At 62.3% G+C, this 21,488-nt stretch overlaps 7 protein-coding genes across 7 annotated transcripts; 3 read left to right on the forward strand and 4 right to left on the reverse strand.

The window, feature by feature from the left end:
* Positions 1-614: 614 nt before the first annotated feature.
* SPBR_03416 (sam and ph domain containing protein) lies at positions 615-3,594 on the forward strand (the record flags this gene model as incomplete). The annotated part of the gene is made up of 2 exons (XM_040761707.1): positions 615-788; positions 871-3,594. The coding sequence occupies 2 exons, from the start codon at positions 615-617 to the stop codon at positions 3,592-3,594; spliced, it is 2,898 nt and encodes a 965-aa protein (XP_040623090.1).
* An 820-nt stretch (positions 3,595-4,414) lies between these two features.
* On the reverse strand, positions 4,415-5,507 carry SPBR_03512 (superoxide dismutase, Fe-Mn family; the record flags this gene model as incomplete). Its single annotated transcript, XM_040761803.1, has 2 exons — positions 4,415-5,121; positions 5,240-5,507. The coding sequence occupies 2 exons, from the start codon at positions 5,505-5,507 to the stop codon at positions 4,415-4,417; spliced, it is 975 nt and encodes a 324-aa protein (XP_040623091.1).
* A 671-nt stretch (positions 5,508-6,178) lies between these two features.
* SPBR_03500 (uncharacterized protein) lies at positions 6,179-7,504 on the reverse strand (the record flags this gene model as incomplete). The annotated part of the gene is made up of 1 exon (XM_040761791.1): positions 6,179-7,504. One exon carries the CDS (start codon positions 7,502-7,504, stop codon positions 6,179-6,181), a length of 1,326 nt encoding a protein of 441 aa, XP_040623092.1.
* A 1,949-nt stretch (positions 7,505-9,453) lies between these two features.
* On the reverse strand, positions 9,454-11,865 carry SPBR_03431 (uncharacterized protein; the record flags this gene model as incomplete). The annotated part of the gene is made up of 4 exons (XM_040761722.1): positions 9,454-9,564; positions 9,681-10,523; positions 10,973-11,659; positions 11,731-11,865. 4 exons carry the CDS (start codon positions 11,863-11,865, stop codon positions 9,454-9,456), a joined length of 1,776 nt encoding a protein of 591 aa, XP_040623093.1.
* A 796-nt stretch (positions 11,866-12,661) lies between these two features.
* On the forward strand, positions 12,662-15,217 carry SPBR_03425 (mitochondrial intermediate peptidase; the record flags this gene model as incomplete). The annotated part of the gene is made up of 1 exon (XM_040761716.1): positions 12,662-15,217. One exon carries the CDS (start codon positions 12,662-12,664, stop codon positions 15,215-15,217), a length of 2,556 nt encoding a protein of 851 aa, XP_040623094.1.
* A 721-nt stretch (positions 15,218-15,938) lies between these two features.
* SPBR_09253 (uncharacterized protein) lies at positions 15,939-16,712 on the forward strand (the record flags this gene model as incomplete). The annotated part of the gene is made up of 2 exons (XM_040767379.1): positions 15,939-16,454; positions 16,617-16,712. The coding sequence occupies 2 exons, from the start codon at positions 15,939-15,941 to the stop codon at positions 16,710-16,712; spliced, it is 612 nt and encodes a 203-aa protein (XP_040623095.1).
* Positions 16,713-17,109: 397 nt separating this feature from the next.
* Positions 17,110-21,081, reverse strand: SPBR_03409 (DNA repair protein REV1; the record flags this gene model as incomplete). Its single annotated transcript, XM_040761700.1, has 1 exon — positions 17,110-21,081. One exon carries the CDS (start codon positions 21,079-21,081, stop codon positions 17,110-17,112), a length of 3,972 nt encoding a protein of 1,323 aa, XP_040623096.1.
* Positions 21,082-21,488: the final 407 nt, after the last annotated feature.

A 21,488-nucleotide genomic window follows, 5' to 3' on the forward strand; every position in this document is an offset into this window, starting at 1 on the left:
GAATGATTTGACTGATTTTTTCTCCTGTTTCTCTGTTTTGCCAATTTTGTTCATTTTTCTGTTGCCCCTGAAAAAGAAGCTTCCATTATTTTCTCTGTCTTGGTTTCTGTCTCTGTCTCTGTCTCTGTCCGTCTCTCTCTCAAACAACCGCCCAACCAAGTGCGCTTGTGTGTTGCATCCATATATCAAAAGACTGCCACTCTGCCTGCGACTGTCTCTCCCCTCGTTGATCGAGCCGAAGGATATACAAAGAAAGAGTGCCCCGCCGGCAACGGTAAACCAAAATTCAAAATTCAAAACTACATCACCGGATATAGTCGACCGTTTCGAAACATAATCACCGGCACCAAATTTGTTAAGAAAGCATCTCGCCGCTGCTCACAAAATAAAAAAAGAAAGCGACGTCACTCACGTCGGTATACGACGACAAAAGACTGTCAACTGAAGTCGCAAGGCTGGACACACCAGCTGCCGCTGTTCAAATGGTGAGTCGATACAACACCATGCACAAGCATCACCGCCTGCCTCACACCACCTGTATACTAACATCGCAGTCCGCACAATTGTATGCGCCGTCGCGGAGGCCGCCGCAGGAGATGAAGCAAAGGAACACCATGCTGCTGCACGAGTCCTTCTTCAGTCTCAAGGGCGTCCAAGAACGGCCCGTCTCCGTCGCCACAGAATTCATGGAGTCCGATTTCGACGAGGACTACATTCTGAGCGACGACGAGAGCGACGACGAGAGCGTCGACGGCGGCAACAACTCCCCACGGGGGAGCATGAATTCGGTACGTTCAAGATCGACTGCAGGACTGCAGGACTGCAGGACATTGTCTTCGCCATCATCTTGACACCGCTAACTGATAACAGTCGGGCCAGCCAAGTTTCACCACCGTCTCTTCCTATGACGAGGTCCCGACGCCTCGATCAAGTCGCATGCACACGGACCTCCCGCTGGTCACCGACCTGGCCAAGCCTGTTGAAGGTCCCCGCGGCCCGCACCTCTTCCGCATGTCGATGCTCTCCGCCGAGTTCCAGACCGCCCTCAGCCTATCGCCCCTCACACCGAAAGCCCCCTCCAGCGCCGCCGTCGCCTTCCACATGCAGCAGCAGCAGCAGCTGCTGCAGCAGGGCCACAACAGCGTGCCTCTCCCGCACGGCATCACCCCGCTGCCTCCGACGCGCCAGCAGCAGGCCCAGGCCCAGAGCGGCCCCTTCCGCTTCTCCCACGAGGAGCTTGACACCGCCACCCTTGCCGCGTGGTCGCCCGAGATGGTCGCACAGTGGATGCTGAATGCTGGCATTGAGCTTCCGGTCTGCGAACGCTTCATCGAGAACGACATCACCGGCAGCATCCTGATTACGCTCAAGTTCGAAGACCTCAAGGAACTCGGCATCCCCTCGTTCGGTGTCCGCACCAACGTCTGGAACCAGATCAACGCCATGAAGAACGTCAAGACCGCCGAGCCGCGGCCCGACACCCCCATCGAGGACGAGCCCGACCGCGAGGTGCGCCGTGAACTGCGTCGCGAGGTGAGCGTCAAGGACGGTCTGAACGGCGGTAGCAGCGGCAGCAGCGGCAACAACAAGCCCATGCGCCGCTGCGCCAGCTCTCGCCGCAGGAAGCCGGCCCGCGCCTCGCCCGGTCTCCCCATGTCCGCCGACGATTCCATCACCCCGATGGAGTCCGTCTCCATCGTCGGCATTGAGCAGATGATGCCGAAGCCGCACCAGTGCTCCAAGGGCGAGAACTGCAGCAAGTGGCGCCGCAACCAGCGCATGATGGAGGCCTTCAAGAAGGACCACCCCTTTGTCGACGTGGAAAAGGGCGGCGTCATCATGGTCGCCGGCGACCCCGGCAACCCTGAGACGGCCCGCGCCATCGTCCCCAACGACGACGTCTTCCGCCCCATGTCCGACGCCATCCCTTCTGTTGTTGCCTCGTCCGACGTCATGGGCCCGGGCACTCTGGTCCAGGCACCAATTGCGCTCGAGGAGGAAAGCCTGCGCGCCGTCCAGTCGCGCGATCCCCAAGACAACGTGCGCCAGTTCCTCGACTTCCAGCACCAGCACGTCACGTCCAGCGAGGTGCCCCCCACGCCACCCTTTGAGCTGTTCCCCAGCCGCGTCCAGCAGCCGCACGAGGGTCTGCGCACGCTGCCCAAGCTGGCCATCCCCTCCCAGCTGCGCCAGACGCACACCGTCCCGGACAACCAGGCCTTTTTGCAGTTCCAGCAGCAGCAGCAGCAGAAGCAACACCTGGAAGAGCAGCAGCGCCTCTCGGCCGGGGCCGAGGCCGGCGCTGTGGCTGTTCTCCCAAGCACCTCCTACCCCCTGTCGGCAGAGACAGCGTCCGCTGCACCGACGTCCACCACGTCCTACACAAACACCGCCATCGAGGAGTCTCCTGACAGCCGCACGCCGACTGCGCCGTACCGCTTCGGAACGCCCTTCACCGAGGTCGACGTGCCCGTCACGGCCGTCCCGCTCGGCCCTGTCGCCCGCGATGCCTCGCAGTCTGTCCCGCCCGACATGAACTACCGGGCACCGCTGGCCCGCACCATGTCGCGCGCCTCGGCTCGCCGTCCGTCGTTCCCGGTTCTGCCCTCGCTGGCCGAGAACCAGGTGTCCGCGGCCCCGCGTGTCATGCCTGCCGGGATGCCCCGCGCCGCATCGGCCATGGGCCACCGCCCGACCTACCGCAGCGTGAGCCCGGAGGGTCTGGGTCACGAACAGAACGCCGGCAACAACGCTGGCGCCCGTCACCTGCAGCCGCCGCCCCGCGTCAAGTACCCGTGGTCGCCCGACCGGGCTACCTTTGAGAAGGCGATTGCCCCGCTGTCTCTGATCACGTCGACACTCAACTCGTCGTCGTCGTCTCTTGCCTCCGCCAGCACGGGCACGCTCGGCTCGGCTGCATCGGCTGTCTCGGGTGCCTCCACGGCCATCACGTCGGCCGGTGGCAGCATGCACAGCGCTGCTTCTGCCTCTGGCGGCATCAGCTACCAGGGCGAGGTCAAGAAGCGCAAGACCAAGATGCTGCGCCACGAGTGGAACGACCGCTACGTCACCCTCAAGGGCACGCGCATGGCCATCCACAAGGACAAGGCCAGCATGCACCACAGCACCCTCGAGTACGTCGACATTGACGACTACGCCATCGCCTGCTCCACCATGGCCGCGTCCTCCAGCAAGCTCAACGCCGCCTTCAAGGCCATGAACATTCGCCGCGGCAGCGCCGACAACGTGGCGTCGGGCTCGTCCAAGAACGACGTCGCCGCCTTTGCGTTCCAGCTGATCCCCCAGGATGCCAAGGGCGGCGTGCGCCTCAAGAAGCGCGACAGCGCCATGCCGGTGTCGGGCAGCAACGGCGTTCTGACGCCGTCGTCGGCGTCCATTCTGTCGTCTGCCGCGTCCACATCGTCCTCCGCGCCTGCGCCCCTCGATGCGGTCAACGGCACCGGCAAGACGCACCACTTTGCCGTCAAGAGCCGCGACGACCGCATCGAGTGGATGCGCGAGCTGATGCTGGCCAAGGCCATGCGCCAAAAGGGCGAGGGCTTTGAGGTCAGCGTCAATGGCAATATGATCTAGTCTGATCCAAGGGTGGTGGCAACAGCTACAGCTCCAGCATGAAATTGGATGACCATACTTGCAGCTTGTTTTTTTATTGTGTTGTGTCATGCTTTCATGTCCTTTTATTTTCCCTTTTTCTGCGCCGCGATATACCTGCCTACCTCAACGGTCTGTCTCTTAAGTTATCTTCAACCTCTTTACATTCTCTCTTCATTCCCTTTTGTTCTTTTTTTTTTTATTCGTTCACGTTCTTCTCTTCTTGACTACTCTGCATACCATAGCTTTGGATGAAACTGGGATACCTATGGATTTTTGTGACTGCTCTTGACCGTTTTCTCATTCGTCTGGTTCTCTTTCCTTCACTCATATTATGTACTCCTTCTCACGACGGACCTTTACTATCTCTATATACAACACGCTCCTTGTCATGGGACGGTATTTTGATTAATCTATACTTTAAACAAGCTCACAAAGATGCACAAGTGACTGTCACCAAAGTGCGTAGTTTGCAAAGCAGTTCCTATAAAAATGCTGTCCCAGACTTTAGCATAAGGCAATCACATGACTTCATCCGTTATGAGAATATTGTGAGACGTTATGTGGCAGCGCAACCTACTGAGCCTAGGCTTAAGCACTCCTAAAGCAACTGACACTGGGATGTTTTGTTCTCTTTTTGTCTATCGTACAAAATATAGTATGGCCATATACAACGCCAGATGGTGTCTCCGCCTCGTCTGTTTTTGGGTCTTTTCCGCTTTTCCGCTTTTCCCGCTCGTCTAGCAGTGGGCAGCATGCAGTCACCGTCCCGTCGTCTTCGTCGTCCCTTGCGCCGTCCCTCCTATGTCTTGAGCTTCGGCCGGTTCAGGTTGGCCAGGCTCGCCACGGCCTCCCAGTCAATCGCGTTCCACCAGGCCTCGACAAACGCCGCCTTGCCGCCGTAGCCGTCCGCGCCCAGCCCGTAGTCGCGCAGCCACACGTGCTCCCACGTGCTCACGCAGAGCAGCGGGATGGCCTCAACGCCGCCCGGCGGGCGCCGGTCGGGCTGCTTCCACAGGCTCGGGTCGGCGGCGACCGCCTGCCGCTTGAGCCAGTTCTCGGCCGGGTCGTCTTCGTTCTCGGCCACCTCGGCGCCCACGGTGTTCATGTCCGTCATCTGCCGGCGGTAGTGCGCGCCCGGGTACGGCGAGCCGGCGTGGTACGTGTTCAGCAGGCGCAGGCTGTCGCCGCCGCGGCCCATCTGGTTGAGGCCGTTGGCCTTGACGAGCCAGATGAAGCCGGGGCCGAACATGCCCTGGGCAATGGCCAGAAACTCGCGGCGCAGCGTCTCGACGCTGCCAAAGTTGTCCTCGATGGCCAGGCGCAGCGTCGCGGGGATCTCGCGTGCGGCCGCGGCCTCGGCCGGCGATGCGGACGCGGGGATGATGTGCTTGAAGAAGAAGTCGGTGTTGTGGGCCATGCTGGCGTAGTTGAAGATGGCCGCGCTGCTCTGGTTGCCGGCCGTCCGGATGATGATGCTCTTGAGCTCGCGGTCCTCGTATGTGGTGCCTGCAGGGGTAGGGGGTTAGCGGGACGGCACTTAGATGGAAAATCGCGGTGACAAGGCATGTGTCGGCGTGGTCCGCTTCGTAGGACCGAGGGGCAGAGGACAGGACATTGGCCATACCTGCGGTCAGCTGGTTCAGGCGGTTGAGCATCAGGGTCATGTGCTGCGTCCAGGCCAGGTCGAAGCCCTCGGCGGACAGCAGGTTGGGCACACCAACACGGGCATCGTGGCGCGACACGGGCAGGTGGTGTATGCTGCGGCGGGCCTGTGCTAATGGCGCCAGCGCGCTCTGTGCCGGCCGCCGCGCCAACATGGATGCTCCGGAGCTGCTGCTGATGGTGATGTTACCGCCGAGCGCGGCCGGCGCCCGTAACCTCGGACGGAACATGGTGCAGGACGCGAGTAGATGTCGATCAATTGGCGCTGTCACAGGGTGTGCAGTGGCCGTCGGTCGTCGTCGGGATGCGGTGTCGCGTGAGTGGTGTCGTGGTGTCGTCGCACGCGCCCGCAAACATGAAGCTTTTTTCTAGGCTATAGCCGCTGGCTGGTAAAAAATCGTCTGCTTCCGCCAGATGCCCGATTCTGCCGGTCTTGACCGCCATTTAGCACAGCATTCCACAGCGAGTTGATTACAGGGCATTACAGGGCATTACAGTGGACCTCGGAATTGCGTCCACCCTTGGCAAAGTCCTACGAGTCAAAAGACAATATATCAACATAGACCAGAGCATTCCAGAATACAGAATGCAATTTTGCGAAAAGGCTGCAGAAATACAAAAGCAAAGGCTATGTGAAGCTATATCGAACTTGTCGTCACGACAGATACAAAAAATACAAAATGCAAAAAGGCAAGTATATGGGCAAGACAAAAGCGGGACAGAAGACAGAAGCGCAGAAACAAATGCCGAACCCAGATGCTCCGATGCAGTACTCCAGAAGAAAACGGCAAGGAAGCAGACGCTCGCGAAACGCCGCAGATGCAAGAGAGGAAGGAGACAGAATATACAACATACAAAAGACATAAGACAAAAGACAAAACAACCTCGCGTACGCCACGTCCTACTCCTCGAGCATCGACAGCATGTCCAGCTCGGTCTTGACCAGCTGCTCAAACTCGTCGCGGTCGATGCCCGAGGCGCGCGCCAGCATGTACAGGCTCTTGATGCTGCGCGAGACGTGCTGCTTGACACCAAACTCGCTCTGCTCCTGGCGACCGGCCGACGCTTCGAGCTTGGACACGATCACGGCCGACCCGCCGGACCCACCGGCACCGCCCAGCGACGACGAACCGTGGCTCGACGCGGACGCCGGCCGCGGGTGCACGAGGTTGGCGAGGCGCTCGTGGTCGACCTCGTACTCGTCGTCGACGACGGCGTGTTCTGGTGCTGGTGCCACAGCGCCGGACGACGCGGCCGCCGCGGACGCCGCCTGCTGGCCGAGGTTGTAGCTGCGAATCAAGCCGGCGGTGACGCCGCCCGTCAGCCCCGACTGTCCCTCTTCGCCGTCGACCACCTCGTCTGGGTCGTGGCTGTCCATGGCCGGCTGGACGGTGTCGTACTGGGCAAAGTAGGCGTCCTCGGACTCTGCGTGGGGGGGTTGGCTGCTGCGATCATGGCCGGCGTGGCTGCTGCTGTCCTCGTTGTGGGTGGCCTGTCGTATCGAAGGGGGTGCGGGCGAGCGCTTGACGGCCGGTGTGCGGGCGGGCGTGGCGTCGTACCGTGCCCAGTAGTCGTCGTCGTCGTCGTCGTCGTCGTCGTTGATATCGTTGTTGTCGGTTGTCGAGCTACCAAAAGCTGGTATGCTGTTCGTCGGGTTGGCGGTGCCGGCAGCCAACGGCGGCGCTGCGACCGCGGAAAAGGCACCCTCGGCCTCGGCCACCGTGGCGTGCCCGCCAAAGGACGCAAACGCATCGGGCACGTCCGGCACACTCACCTCGCCCACCCGCCAGCCGCTGCTTCCGCCCGCCGGGCCGGCGCCCTGCTCGTCGCCCGCGCAGTGCACGAGCCGGAACACGAGGTCCAGGTCCCGCAGCAGCACAAGCGCCTGCAGCGTCTCCACGTCCAGCCGCTTGTACCGTGTCTCCACGTGGTCGCCCGTGCTCGAGTCCCAGTCGATCTCGATCTCGCCCGAGACCGGGTGCGGCTCGAGACGGGCGCTGCGGGCAATCTCGGCGAGCTTGGCGGCCTTGGCCGGGTCGTAGGACAGCAGGCGGATCCAGGGCTCGGAGCTCGACGCGGACAAGAACTGGACGCGCTGGCGGAGGATGGGCGAGAGCAGCGGGAGGACGCCCGAGGCGGGTTGGGAGGCGATGGCGGCGACAGGCAGCGACGGCAGCAGAGGCGCCACAATGTCCCGCGGGTCGAGCGGGCGGACGACCTCTGCCATGGCGCGTGCGGTGGGGAGAGGGGAGAGAAGAGGAGGGACGAAGAGAGGACAGGAACAACAAGTTTGTCAGTCGACAAACGGTGTCTCTGGCAAGGATTTTGTGATAAATGCTGTTGTAAACGTAAATCGAGGTGTAAACGCTTCGTGAGGTAGTTTGCGTCGTCGATCGCACGGGTCTTGTCTTGGGTCGATCGCCGCCGTTGACTGTCCAGTCACATGCAGATAGTTGCTGGTTGTAGTGGGATTGCTGGCTGCTGACTCGATTCTGTTCTGCAATGTTCTGCAAGGTGCTGCAAGGGCACTCTGCCAGGGCGGTGGGTCGGTTGTGGTATGGCGCAGCGGACGGTCCCCAGTCAGAATGAGAGGAGGCTGAAGGAAAAGTGAAGTTGACGAGAATGAAGGACGTCGATCTTTGGTGATAAGGAGGGTAAGTTTGGGGGAAGGAGGGGAGGCAGCGCTGTTTTAAAAAGAGAAGGAGTATCCCAGAGCCAAGTAAAATGAGTGTGTGAGAGCCAAAGGAAGGAGCCCAGGAGTACTTTGTACGATTCGCATGTGAGGGGAGGAGCGACGAGGGTCTTCTTAACGGGACGCACGAGGAGGCAGAGGAAGGCACGAGGGACAGACAGGCACCGCCCACGCCAGATGCAACGTTCTTGTCGGATGGAGAAAGTGCTATTTTTTCCACTAGTCGCTCCTGCCTCCACGGGGAAAATCGACACGAAATGCGCCCCAAATGCACTTTGTTAGTACAGAATACAGAATACCCAGTTCTACAACAACACAGGAGAGGCCCTGAGAGTCTCCACCGGTACCGCCCCTCTCTCCGTCCGCCCTGGCCACATGCGCTTCGGGCAGATGGAACCAATGAGCGTCGAGGAAACAACGCCTGGGGTCCAGCGCGTGTTGTTTCGCAAGCGAGGCCGGCCCACGTTCAGGGAAGGCACGATGGTGCGTCTTCTTGCCAAATTGGGTCCCGCTGTGACGACGTCGGCCGTGGGGGAAGGCACAAGGAGAAGGAAAAGAGGAAAGAAGCAGGGGGAAGACGAAAGACAAGGGGAGAGCAGCCATTTCGCGACTCTCTCTCCGTTTCAATGCGTCTCCCAATCGCGCGTCGTCGACTGCCGGCTGAAACACAACCGATAGGACGGATTGGATATCCTATATCCTTATTGGAAACAACAGACGACCACACGGCTGAACAGTCACAGGCCGACTAACAGGACAATAACAGCGTGCCATATAGCAGAAGCAAACGAACAGCGTCCCGTTTACTCAACTGGACGGCACTGAAACGGCACCGGCGAGATCAGCTCTTTCCAGTGCGACATGGTCGACTTTGGCTGCTGGCCGTCGCCATAAGCCACACCATCATCAATGACCGCCTGTCTCTGACTGGAACATACCATCCTGCAGAACGCGTGGCGAGGACTACGGCGTTTCCGATAAATGCATGGTTGCACTTGTGTGATGTCTGCGTACGACGGACAATGAGCAAAACGACAATGGAAAGAAACCCTGGCCTCGGTCCAAGTGTATATCTTTTGCGATGCGAACATCGTCTTCTTTGGCGATGCCTCGAATCTGTCTCCAGGGGATGTACGCTGTGCTTCAGCGCGTATGACGTAGCACGTTAGCGTGCAGTCGGCTTAATAGCAGCGGTTTGCAGCGGCGTACTGACACGCTAGAGGCATACCCGCTTGGCAGGCACGCTATGATAGGCCGCGACAGGTAAATTTTATTCGAAAAACAATTCGATAATTCCGCTTGGCGAACCAAACACGGGCATTTTTTCTTTGTTATCGCGCTTCCGTTCCTGCCTTTTTTTCGTTATCGTCATCCCCAACAACCAGCAAAAGCGACTTCCCCTTTCGGCGCCTTCGCCGTCAACTTTGACGTCTATTTTCACGGCGACATCAATTCCTCTACCACGGCACGGCATCATCACCCTTTCATCTGACCCGCCCATAGCCCAACCGGCCAGGCTGGTGGTTCACCTGCAGGCGACGTATCTTTCCAGCCTCCAAGGCAGGCTGCCGGCTAGCCGCCACACGCATGCATGTCTAGCAAGGGAAAGCGCCTCCAAGATGAGGTAAGAAGCGACGGAAGACGGTGAAAGACGATGGGAGACGATAAAGACAAGGGATGGCATACGGAAGGCTGCAAGGCTCTCACTAACACACGCAAGGGCACCAGGATGCAGGTCGTCGTCGCGGGCGGCACGGCCGGCCTGATTGCGCGCTTCATCGTCGCCCCCCTCGACGTCGTCAAGATCCGCCTCCAGCTGCAGTCCCACTCCCTCTCCGACCCCCTTCTCTTTTCTCGCCGCGACATCCAGGGCGGGCCTGTGTACAAGGGCACCCTGCGCACCATGCGTCACATTCTGCGGCACGAAGGCCTGGCGGGCCTCTGGAAGGGCAACGTCCCGGCCGAGCTGCTCTACGTGTGCTATGGCGCTGTCCAGTTTACAGCCTACCGCGCGACCTCGGTCGCTCTCGCCCGTGTGCATGCCGCCGCCGGCACCGCTCCCTGGCCGCATACCGACTCGTTTGTCTCCGGCGCCGCCGCCGGTGCGGCCGCTACGGCCGCCACGTACCCGCTCGATCTGCTGCGCACCCGCTTTGCCGCCCAGGGGAGCGGGGCCGACCGCGTGTATGCCAGCCTGCGCGGCGCCGTGCGCGACATTGCACGCGACGAGGGCGGCCGCGGCTTCTTCCGTGGCCTGGGCCCGGCCCTGGTCCAGATTGCGCCGTACATGGGCGCCTTCTTCGCGTGCTACGAGGGCCTCAAGCCCGTCGCCGGCCACCTGGCAGGCCATGTGGGCCAGAGCATCGGTGCCGGCGACGCCGCCGCCGGCGTGGTGGCGGCCGTGGTCGCCAAGACGTGCGTCTTCCCGCTCGACCTCGTGCGCAAACGCATCCAGGTGCAGGGCCCGACGCGCAGCCGCTACGTGCACAAGAACATTCCCGTGTACGACGGCAACGTCGTGCGGACGCTGCAGACCATTTTGCGGGCCGAGGGCCTGCGCGGCTTGTACAGAGGCCTCACGGTCAGCCTGATGAAGGCCGCCCCGGCCAATGCGATTACGATGTGGACGTACGAGCGGGTGCTGCACCTTTTGGTCCGCCTCGACGGGGCGAAAAAACAGCCCGTGGAAGCAAGCTTATGAGACCAGGTGTGCCCCACCCGGATTCTTTCCTTTGTTTCTTTTTCATGCTGTCTCCCGACACTTTCTGTACACTAGATTAGACTTACGACAGACTGTATATGATGGAATATAATGATTATTTGACAAAGTAAAACGACCATCTATGCTATCCTCCTGGTTTTGGTGCATTCGCCCCTTCTTCTTTATAATACAATGGGGGGGAAATACAATACAAAATGTAATACACGTATATGACAATACAAACGGGAAGCCATGCTTCACCCGCACACGCAACGACGTCGCTCCTATTTCCCCTGCTTCACCCAGTCCTCGACCGTCTCCCGCACCGCGTGCACCTTGTCGTCCGCGTACGTCTTGGTCACCTCCGCGTGCACCTTGGCAAAGCTCGCCGTCCGCTCCAGCGCCGCCCGCGTCCGCAGGTGCGCCTCCGCGACCGCCGGCACGCGCTGCTCGTACTTCCACGCCAGGTCGGCGCAGTTGCGCATCGTCACGGGCAGCAGCGCCCACCCGGCGCCGACGCCAAACGCCAGGGGCACCGTCGCCCGCAGCAGAATGTTGCTGCGCCGCGTCACAATGCTGCCGGCCATGCCCGCCACCAGCACGTACACGGCGCCCGGCAGCAGCCGCTCGCCGCTCTCGCGCGACGGCGCCAGCGACGCCAGCGTCTCCGTCAGCGACCGCTCCAGGCCAAACAGCTGGTCGGCCGTGCGGTTGACGCCGTCCTCGGCCTTGCAGGCCTGGCGGTACAGGAACAGACGGGCGCGGCCGATCTGGCCGGCGAGGCGATCGGTGGGCGTCGGGCCGCGGGGGCGGCGGACAGCCGTGGGGGCGTCCGACGCAGCGGACGAGAACGAGGGTATTATGGAGGGGGCGTCAGACTGTGAAGAGGACGAGGAGGTGTCGTCGGTCGAGGCAGGCGTCGGCGTCGGCGTCGGCGTCAGCGTGGCCGACGTGGCCGGCGCGTCGTAGTCGTCGTAGATGGGCTTGCGCTGGTACGGTGTTAGCATTTAGCATGGCTGTGCGATCCCGCATCCCGCTGTTCTCCCTCCTCGCAACGTACGTAGTTGTCCGGAACCTCGGCATAGGCTGCCCGAGGGTAGAGCATCGTGCCGCCCAGCAGCAGTGTTGCGGCGACGGGCGCGGCGGCTGTCTGCAAAATCACACAAGCGAGGTCAGTTTTGCGGCCACAGCACATTGCGACAGAGTGACGCGCCTGGCAAGACCAGTTGGCGGCAAGGGGATGGAGCGTGACGAACCCGATGGAACAGAACTCGGGCCGCCATTGTGTGGGACAAGAAGGATACAAAACAGAATTGAAAAGAAGCAAAACCCGCTGCAAAGCTGGGCCAACCCAGAAACGATTGACGAAGAAAAGAAGGACGCCGGTCGGATGGGGAGGAAAGGTGGTGATGCCGACGGGCGATGGGGCGGTGGTGTGGATGAGCAGTTGGTGATGAGATGAGTGAGAAAACAAGGGACGAAAAGCTGCTTTCATGCGTTTTTTCGTCTGCTCGGGGCGTGCCTGCCGTTTGGGCGAGCTGGCGAGTTTTGAGCGTTTCCGTCCGCGGCAAGAGCGCACCTTCCCCCAAGCAGACGCGGCTATTTTCCGGGTGGCCTGCTTTGCGTGTCCATTTTCGCATTTAAAATCTGATTTGATTTAATTCGGTCCCACTAGCTATTGGCGCCCGTACGGGGAAAGAACAGCCACTGATGCAACTGCCTAGGACGAATTACAGGGCATGCGAGCGAGCACTTGAGGGAGGCAACATGGCAAGAGCCACTGAGGGCAAACAGAAAACTACAGCGAGAAAATTCCAATTCCCACTAACAGCGAATTCGGAAGGAACTCGGTGTCTCCTGCCGCACCGACGACATCGGGACGACTTCCTCGTCTCCCCTTTAATCGTCTTTGTCCTTCTCCTCTCTCCTTCTCTTCTCCTCTCTCCTTTCCTCCCCACTGCCATGCTCAGCGCTCTTTATACGCCGCCACAATGATCAAGTTTGCGCGCACCCGGCCGCAGACGTGGGTGTGCCGCCAATGCGTTGGGCAGCTGCCACGACGCCGCTCGCTCTTCTGGGGCACGCCGGCCTCCTCCGCTACCGTCTCGACTTCAGCTGCCGAGGCATCGGCCCACAATGGCAACGACGCGTCGTCTGCTACCGCGGCCGCTGCCGCTGCCTCGTCCGTGCTCCGAACGCCCGTCGACCACGCGGCCAGCATTGCCCACGACGACACCACGCTCCGGGAGATCTTCGACTCGCCAACGGCCTGGGCGGCATTCAAAGCATCCAGCAGCGCTGCCCATGGAAAGAAGACCGGCCTGTTCCGGAACGCGTACTTGACCGAGCCTGCAGGCTTTCTGCACTTTGCACACGCCAGCCTGACCAAGGCACAGCGCATCGTCGACAAGGTGGCGCGGGCCTCGACGCTCGACGAGTACCGCGGCATTGTGCGGGACCTCGACCGTCTCAGCGACTTGCTGTGCCGTGTCATTGACCTCTGCGATTTTGTGCGCACGACACCGCCCGACGCGCACACGCAGCAGGCGGCCAACGAGGCCTGGGCCACCACATACCAGTACATGAACCAGCTCAACACGACGACCGTGCTCAACGACCAGCTGGGCATCGCCATGGCCAACCCGGACGTGGTGTCTGGCTGGTCCGAGGAGGAGCGCACCGTGGCCGACATGCTCAAGCTCGACTTTACCAAGTCGGCCGTCAACCTGCCGCAGGCGTCCCGCGACCGCTTCGTCGAGCTGTCGCAGCAGATCAGCGAGGTCGGCACGCGCTTTGTGGACTCGATGGCCCCCGCCGATCCGTGGGTGGCGCTGCCGAGCACGTCCTGTCGCGGGCTGGACCCCACGGTGGCCCGCCGGTTCACGCGCGGCGCCACGCTGCGCCTGCCGGCCGTCAGCGCCGAGGCCGCGCTGGCGCTGCGCACGATCCAGGACGAGGACGCGCGCAAGAAAATTTACTATGCGTCGCGCACGGCGTCCCAGGCGTCGGTGCGCCTGCTGGAGCAGATGCTCGGCCTGCGCAGCGAGCTGGCCCAGCTCGCCGGCTTCGACAGCTACGCGCACATGGCCCTGCGCGACCGCATGATGGCCAAGACGCCCGAGTCGGTGAACCAGTTTTTGCTGGCGCTGTCGCGCAGCAATGCACCGCTCGTCGAGCGCGAGGTGCAGGACCTGGTGGCGGCCAAGCGCTACGCGCAGCACGCCGCGGAGACGACGCTCCGCCTCCACCCCTGGGACCGTGACTTTTACATGAGCGTGCTGCGGCAGGCCGCAGGGGCGCCGACCGGCCAGGTGGACCCGACGACAGGGCAGCGGCTGGTGCCCAAGAAGCGCAGTGGCCCGCTGTCGCACTACTTCTCCCTCGGCACCGTCATGCAGGGCCTGTCGCGGCTGTTCCAGCGGCTGTACGGCCTCCGTTTCGTGCCCCGCGAGACGCCGCCCGGCGAGACGTGGCACCCCGACGTGCGGCGCCTCGACGTTGTGTCCGACACCGACGGCCACGTGGCCGTGCTGTACTGTGACCTGTTTTACCGCGGCGACAAGTCGCCCAACCCGGCCCACTTTACGGTGCGCTGCTCGCGCGAGATTGCCCCCGACGAGATTGCGGAGGCGGCGGCGGCCGACGGCGCGATTTCGGCGAACAACGGCCTGACCGCGCAGGACGCCGCCAACGATGGCATGGCCACGTCACGGGACCGCACAACGGGCGCCGTCAAGCAGCTGCCGACGATTGCGCTCGTATGCGACTTTGCGCGCAGCGACGGCGGCGGCGGCAGCACCCTGTCCTCGCTCTTTGGCCAGGCGAGCAGCACGAGCAAGCCCGCGCTGCTCAGCTACCACGAGGTCGAGACGCTCTTCCACGAAATGGGCCACGCCGTGCACTCGGTCCTGGCACGCACGTCCCTGCAGACCGTGGCGGGCACGCGCTGCGCCACCGACCTGGCCGAGCTGCCGTCGACGCTCATGGAGCAGTTCGCGGCCGACCCAGAGGTGCTGGCGCTGTTCGCGCGGCACTACGAGACGGACGCGCCGGTCGACTACGAGCAGGTGGCCGAGGGCCTGCGGCGCGCGCGGCGCTTTGAGGGCCTCGACGACGAGAACCAGATCGTGCTGGCCATGCTCGACCAGGCGTACCACGGCACCACGCCGGTGGGCGACCACTCGACGGACATCTTCCACGGCCTGCAGCGCGCCGTCATGGCCGGCGGCGGGCCCGTCGACCCCAGCGGCACCTGCTGGCAGGGCTTCTTCGGGCACCTGTTTGGCTACGGCAGCACCTACTACAGCTACCTCTTTGACCGCGTGCTGGCCGAGCGGGTCTGGCGCGTTGTGTTCCAGGGCGGCCAGGACGGCGGCGCCCTGCGGCGCGAGAACGGCGAGCACCTGCGCGACAGCCTGCTGCGCCACGGCGGCGGGCGCGATCCGTGGCGCTGCGTGTCGGACGCCCTGCGCGACCGGCGTCTGGCGGCGGGCGACGCCGCGGCCATGGCGCTCGTGGGCAGCTGGGGCACGAGCCACCGACGGTAGGACGAGCGTCCAGGCGACCGTGTCTGCCCCAGTCCGCGGCATGTTTGGGTTTAGAATTCCTGGCGTTTGGATCATGCATAAAGCGGTACTGGAAAGGCAAAGCATATATATATAGACGTCACGACTCAACGCAAAAAGCAAAAGCAAGGGAAATAAAATCACGTTATCTAATGCAAATAGCGTCCGATCGTGGTCTGGGCCAGCAAGTCACCAGCACATGCCGAGCCCAGTGTGGCTTTCTGTGCAGACGATACACATGTTCCACACAGCCGTATTAATACGGCCGCACCCTCTGTTCTCCCGATCCGCGCAGACGCCTCGAGGAAAATAACTTTATTGGGCGGGTCGCAGCGGCCAACAGCCAGCCAATCACTGGGCCTGTCATACACACGGCTCTTGGCGTAATACACTGTGGAGTCGTTTTAACGTTACTGCAGGGAGCAAGACCGAGGCGAGACGCCCATAATCAAAAAAGAGCCAAGAAAATAAGGGTGCTTGAATTTTACAATTATTTTTAAATTCGGGGTGACAATGTCTTGGCAAAACTCCCCTCGGTGGCTCGGTCGCCTCTTCGGTCGCTCCTGCCCTTCTTTCTGCGTCTCTTGCCGTTCTTGCTGTTCTTGCCCTTCTTGCCCTTCTTGCCTTCCTCACCGGTCCCTCGCTCTCCAATGCGCCTTCCGCCGACGCCGACGACCACGACGGGCGCCGTAGCAGCACCAAGATGCGGCAGGCGCGACTAACGATGCTCGCCGGGGCCGCCCTTTTGCTCCAATGGGCAGGCGCAGGCGCAGCCTCGGCCTCAGCCTCGTCTCTTTCCACCACATCGTCGACAACGGCCACAACACCGACCACAACGCCAACACGCACCGTCTACGTCGCGTCCAAGGCGCCCACAACCGGCGCGGCCGCCGCCACGGGCCTTGTCCGCAACTATGCCTACCAGGGCTGCTACCTCGAGATTGCCGGCACCAACGGCACCGCCCCCGGCGCGCGCTCGCTCCAGGGCGACACGACCGACGAAGTCCTCCCCGGCGACATGACCGTGGCCAAGTGCCTCGCGTACTGCGGCGGCGGCGGCAGCGGCACGGCCTACGCGTATGCCGGGCTCGAGTTCTCGCGCGAGTGCTGGTGCGGCCAGGCGCTGTCGTCGCTGGCCACCAAGGAGGCCGAGGCGCAGTGCAATCTGCCGTGCGACGGCGACGACAGCACGCTCTGCGGCGGCGATCTGCGGTTGACGGTAGGCCATGACGCCCTCTCTGTTTTTGTCTCTGTTTTTGTCTCTGTTTTTGTCTCTGTTTTTGTCTCTGTTTTTGTCTCTGTTTTTGTCTCTGTTTTTGTCTCTGTTTTTGTCTCTGTTTTTGTCTCTGTTTTTGTCTCTGCTCGTTCTGACCAACCGCAGCTGTACATGCTCACATCGCCGGCCACGCGGCCCGAGATTGCGCTGAGTGCGATGGCCGCCGTTGCTGGACTGGCCGCCGCCGTGCAGCTTCTGTAAGACTGATGCGGTGAGGTGCGGCGAGGTGGTGCGGTGCGCATGCCGGAGACGTTCCTGCATAGCTGTCACGCGAGCCGATGCTTCATCAGCACATGAACACTGAAAGAACGGCATGGTCGCAACAGACTGTCCAACAGACTGTCCAACCGCCAGACTGGTAGACTGTCGTCTTATGATCTCCAAACGACGTTTTGACGTTTCTTATTTTATTTATTGAGCGCACTGCTTTATTAGGCCACGGCTTGCATTCAGGCGTAATGGATTTATTATCTTTATTTTTTTATTTTTATGTTACTTTCAATTCATGTGGGGTATCATTATTGTCGTTACTAGTCAAACCGGACCATTGCATGTCCTCCAATTGTGTCCTCGTCTCTTTCCGTGAACGTGGCAGCATCTAGAACTGCAGCGGCCCGAGGCCTCGCGTCTGCATCGCCGCCTGCACGGCCTCTTTGACACGGTCCAGCGCAAACTGCCAGCTCTGTCGTCCCACCGTGCCATCGTCGTCGTCCGCGACCGCCTCGCCGTCGTCTTCGTCCACCAACCACGCCAGCCAGACGACCAGCTTACGCGCCTTTTCCATGTCGCACTCTTGCGTAACCACGCCCGCGAGATACCGCTCCAGCACCTCGACGTCGGTATCGTGCGGTCCCTCGTCGCGCGTGGCGCTGTGCCATGTCTTGAGCATCGCCTTGGTGTCGGCCAGCGACAGCACGACGGGCGCCTCTTGCGCGTGTTCCGACGACGATGCGCGGAAGCCCATCTTGGGCGGCGGTGCTGGGAACTGGAGCATGGGCCGCTTGAGCCCCAACGGTTGCTGCTGCAGAAGCAGGGGTCTTTTTTCGAGCGCGGTCGATGCCGCACCGGTCGGCTGCTGCGCAGCAGCAGGAGGAGCATCGCTGCGGCCGCGGTGGGCAGGCATCTCGAGCCGCAGAGGTTGCGCCAGCTGCGCCTGCTGCGCCTGCCCGGCCTGCTGCCGCCGCCGGTAGTCCTCGAGTACCTCCTCGCGCACGTCGTCTGGCAGAGCCGCCAGGACCTCGGGATCAAACGCCTCCAGTCCATCGTCGCCGTTGCTGTCGATGCCTGCATCCGCATCCGCATCCGCATCCTCGGGTGGTGGCCGCGGCACAAAGATGCTCGTCTGCACGCGGTTGGCCTGCGCATCGTGCCGGCGTTCACGCGCCGCCGCCGCCGCCGCCAGCCCACGCGTGCCCCAGATGCCTCGCTTGACGGGCGACCCTTTCTTGGCGGCATGGCCGCTGCCGTGTCCCGGCGCATGCACCGCCTTGGTCTTGTTGCCACGGCGCGGTGACGGCGCCGGCGAGTGGGACGGCTGCCGGGCATGTCGCCGATACTCGGCCAGGACTTCGGCGCGCATGTCGGCCGGCAGCGCTTCAAACACCTCGGGGTCAATGTCGGCCGGCAGGTCGCCGACGCCGGACGGAGCCAGGCTCGGTCCTCGCGACTCTCGCTTCACAGGAGACAGGTTCCGGCTGTTGCTGTTGCTATTGCTGTTGCTGTTGTTGCCTGCACCGCTGTGCTCAACCTCTTGCGGGCGCTCCCCAACAAGGCGTCGAATAATGTCCGGTGGCAGCTCGGCCAGCACACTGGGATCTGGGTTGGCTGGCATAAAAAACTGTGTGCTGGCAAGCGCCATGGATGGCAGTGCACTGTCCGCTTGTCTAGGACCATCCTCCATCGTATTGTGTCCTCTACTCACAAGAGGCGCAACGGGTGTCGTAAAGATGCTCTTTCGTAGCGGTTTTGGCTTGTCGGCTGTCTGATGTTGTACGGCAGGCCGGCTTGATGCTGGTCTCGGCGCTCCAGACGCCACACCAGCACTCCCAAACGACAGTTTCTTTTGGCTGCTGTCGCGCGCCGCCGCGTCGAGTCCACCGCCAGCACCGCCGCCACCACGGATCGGCTCGAGCTTTTGCAGCTGCACGCCCAGCCCCCGGAGGTCGCCGGGCGAAAAGTGAAAGGACCGCAGGATGGACACGGCTTCTTTGGCGATCCGCTCGGCATCGTGTGTGGCCACGCCAAAGACCACGCTCTTGTTGAACACGTCGCACTTGCCGTGGCCCAGGTGCTTCTCGGGGTCCAGCGGCGCATCGGACGCGCGCCGCAAAATCTTCATCGTCAGGGAGCGGCCCTGGACCTGCTCGTTCAGCAGCCGGCGCTCGAGCTCCCGGCACAGGTTGAGCACAAACTCCTCGGCCTCGTCCTGGCGGACGAAGCGGATGCCCCAGTTGACCTCGGCCGACACCGACTTGCGCACGGGCTGATCGCCGACGGCCGCCGAGTCGATGCCGCGGGCATACGCGTAGAGCCGCTCGCCCGTCTTGGGCCCCAGCACCGTCACGAGGCGGTCCTTGGAGAGGGCGCGCAGGTCGCGCACCAGCCGGACGCCCATCTCGTCGAGCTTGCCGCCGATGCTGTACGCGACGCCGGGCAGCTGCTCGACGGCGAGGTCGCCCAGGACGTCGAGCACCGCCGCGGGCCGCAGCTGGTACTGGCCCGCGGGCTTCGCGCGCCGCAGCGCCACCTTGGCCAGCAAAATGTTGCCGCCAATGCCCACGGAGACGTCGCAGCCCGTCGAGTCCTTGATCTGCCGCCGCAGCGTGGCCGCCAGCGCGTCGGCCGCGTCCTGCTCGCGCGCCAGCACGGTCGGATCACTGGTGTCGCCCTGGTCGCCGCCGACGACCAGGCGCGTAATGTCCACCAGGGCCTCGTCGACGCTCACGCTCTGGACGACGCTGCCGTCGCCCAGGGCGAGCAGGGCCTCGTAAAACAGCGCGCTGGCCTCTTCGTAGGCCGGGAAATCGTACGGCAGCACCTTGAGGTCCGGGCACAGCTCGAGCGCGCGGCGCATCCACATGCCGTTCTTGACGCCGAACGCGCGCGCCGGGTAGTTGCACGAGGCGATCTCGGCGGCACGGCCGGCCGAGTGCGCCACGGCCGCCGGCCTGTCGACGTACGCGGGCGCGCTCTTGAGCGACACGGCACAGAAAAAGCTGTCAAAGTCGACGTGCATGACGTAGCGTCTCGTCGTCTTGCTCCCTGGGGCGGCCGTGGGTGCGGTCGCCCGCCGGCCCTTGTCCTTGTCCGCCGCGAGGCGCTGCATCTTGGCCTTGAGCTCGGCTTTCCAGGTGGACAGGTGGTGCAGCCGGCTCTCCGCGTAAAACTGCTTGAGAAAGTCGGGGTTCGCAGAGGATGCCTTGCGGAGCTTGGGGTCGGCCAGCAGCAGAGCGTTGTGTTCTTCCGACGTCATGGGCTTGCCAGGTGCGTCTCGGGGCGGCTTGCTCGGAGAGCTAGCTTGCAGGGCCGCCATGTGTTTGTCGTCGTCGTCTGCGTCGTCTGCGTCGTCCATTTTCATCATCCCCTGCCCAGGTGGCAGGTCTTGACATGGCTCGGGCTCGGGCTCGGGCTCGGCCACAGGGTCGGACTCTGCCGTAGGTTCTTGCTCAATGCCCTCCATATATGTGTCGTCCACGTCCACGTCCTCGAGCAGATGGCGGGCATCAAACGAGCTGTCGGCTGCCACACCGTCCGCCTTGCCCTTTCCCTTTTCCTTTTCCAACGACGACAGCGGGTCACTGTCGATGCCAAAGTTGGGAACGTCGTGCTCGTGGCCCTCGCCATCCCCGCCATCCCCGCCATCCCCGCCATCCCCGCCGTCCTCGCCGTCCTCGCCGTCCTCGCCGTCCTCGCCCTGCACCGTCGTCTCCAGCTGCTGAAAAATGCTCGACGTCGTCGTGCCTACACGTTCGTGAGACGCAGCGAGCCGCTGCATCTGGCCGGCGTAGTAGCTGTCCTTGCTCTGCTCGCGGTAGCCAGCCATCTGGTCCGGCCGCCCGGCCTGCACGGCCATCTTGCTGCCGTCCAGCCGGATCCGCGTCTGGCCCGGGCCATCGTTGATCAGCCGGTAGTCGGACCAGGGCAGCATGCGGCCGGCGGCAATGGAGTCCAGAATCCAGGCGGGCCGCACGACGCGCAGGCGGCGCCACTCGTCGGCCTTTTTGGGCGGCAGCGTCGACGCAACAATGTGCGACACCATGGTCTTGTAGTCGAGGTACTTGACGTAGACGCCGCCGTGGAGGACCAGCAGGCGACGCAGCTCCTCGGACGGCGGCTGCGTGTAGCTGGCCACGTGGGCCGTCACGTCCTTGAAGATCTGCGGCTTGCCCTGGACGGCCTGGCGCATGATGGTGTCTTCGTTTTGCAGCTTGAGCTTCTTGCGCCGGAAGTAGTCGCCAAACTCGCCGAAGCGGCTGGCGCCGTACTCCTCGCCATCCTCGCCCTCGAACTTGCGGGACGCGATCTGCTTGCGCACGGCCGCCGCATTCTTGTCGAGCTGGCGATTCGCCATGCGGATGCGTTGCGATGAACGTTTAGAAACGTTCAGAACGATGAAAGCAGAACGATGAAATCAGAACGATGAGAACGATGAGAAACGATGAAATCAGAACGATGAAATCAGAAACGATCAAAGTATGGCTTGGGCTCGACGGCCGTCCAGCTCAGGCAGCGACACTAGCCATCGCCGGTCGACGTTACACGCAACATACGTCCGCTGTGACGGACAAGCCGAATGGTTCGCAGACGACGAATCGATGAACAATGGGGTGGACGGATGGGAGTGCAACTGTGTGCGGAGGAAAAGGTGAAAAGTCAGAAAGTGGTGAAGATGACGCGCCTCGCGTAAAGTGGCAAAAGCGGGCAGGTGCCGACAGGCCACGAAAACACGTGAAACGATAGCGCTCTTCAGCACGACCC

Source organism: Sporothrix brasiliensis, assembly GCF_000820605.1.
Source record: "Sporothrix brasiliensis 5110 chromosome Unknown Cont13, whole genome shotgun sequence".
Lineage (NCBI taxonomy): Eukaryota > Fungi > Ascomycota > Sordariomycetes > Ophiostomatales > Ophiostomataceae > Sporothrix > Sporothrix brasiliensis.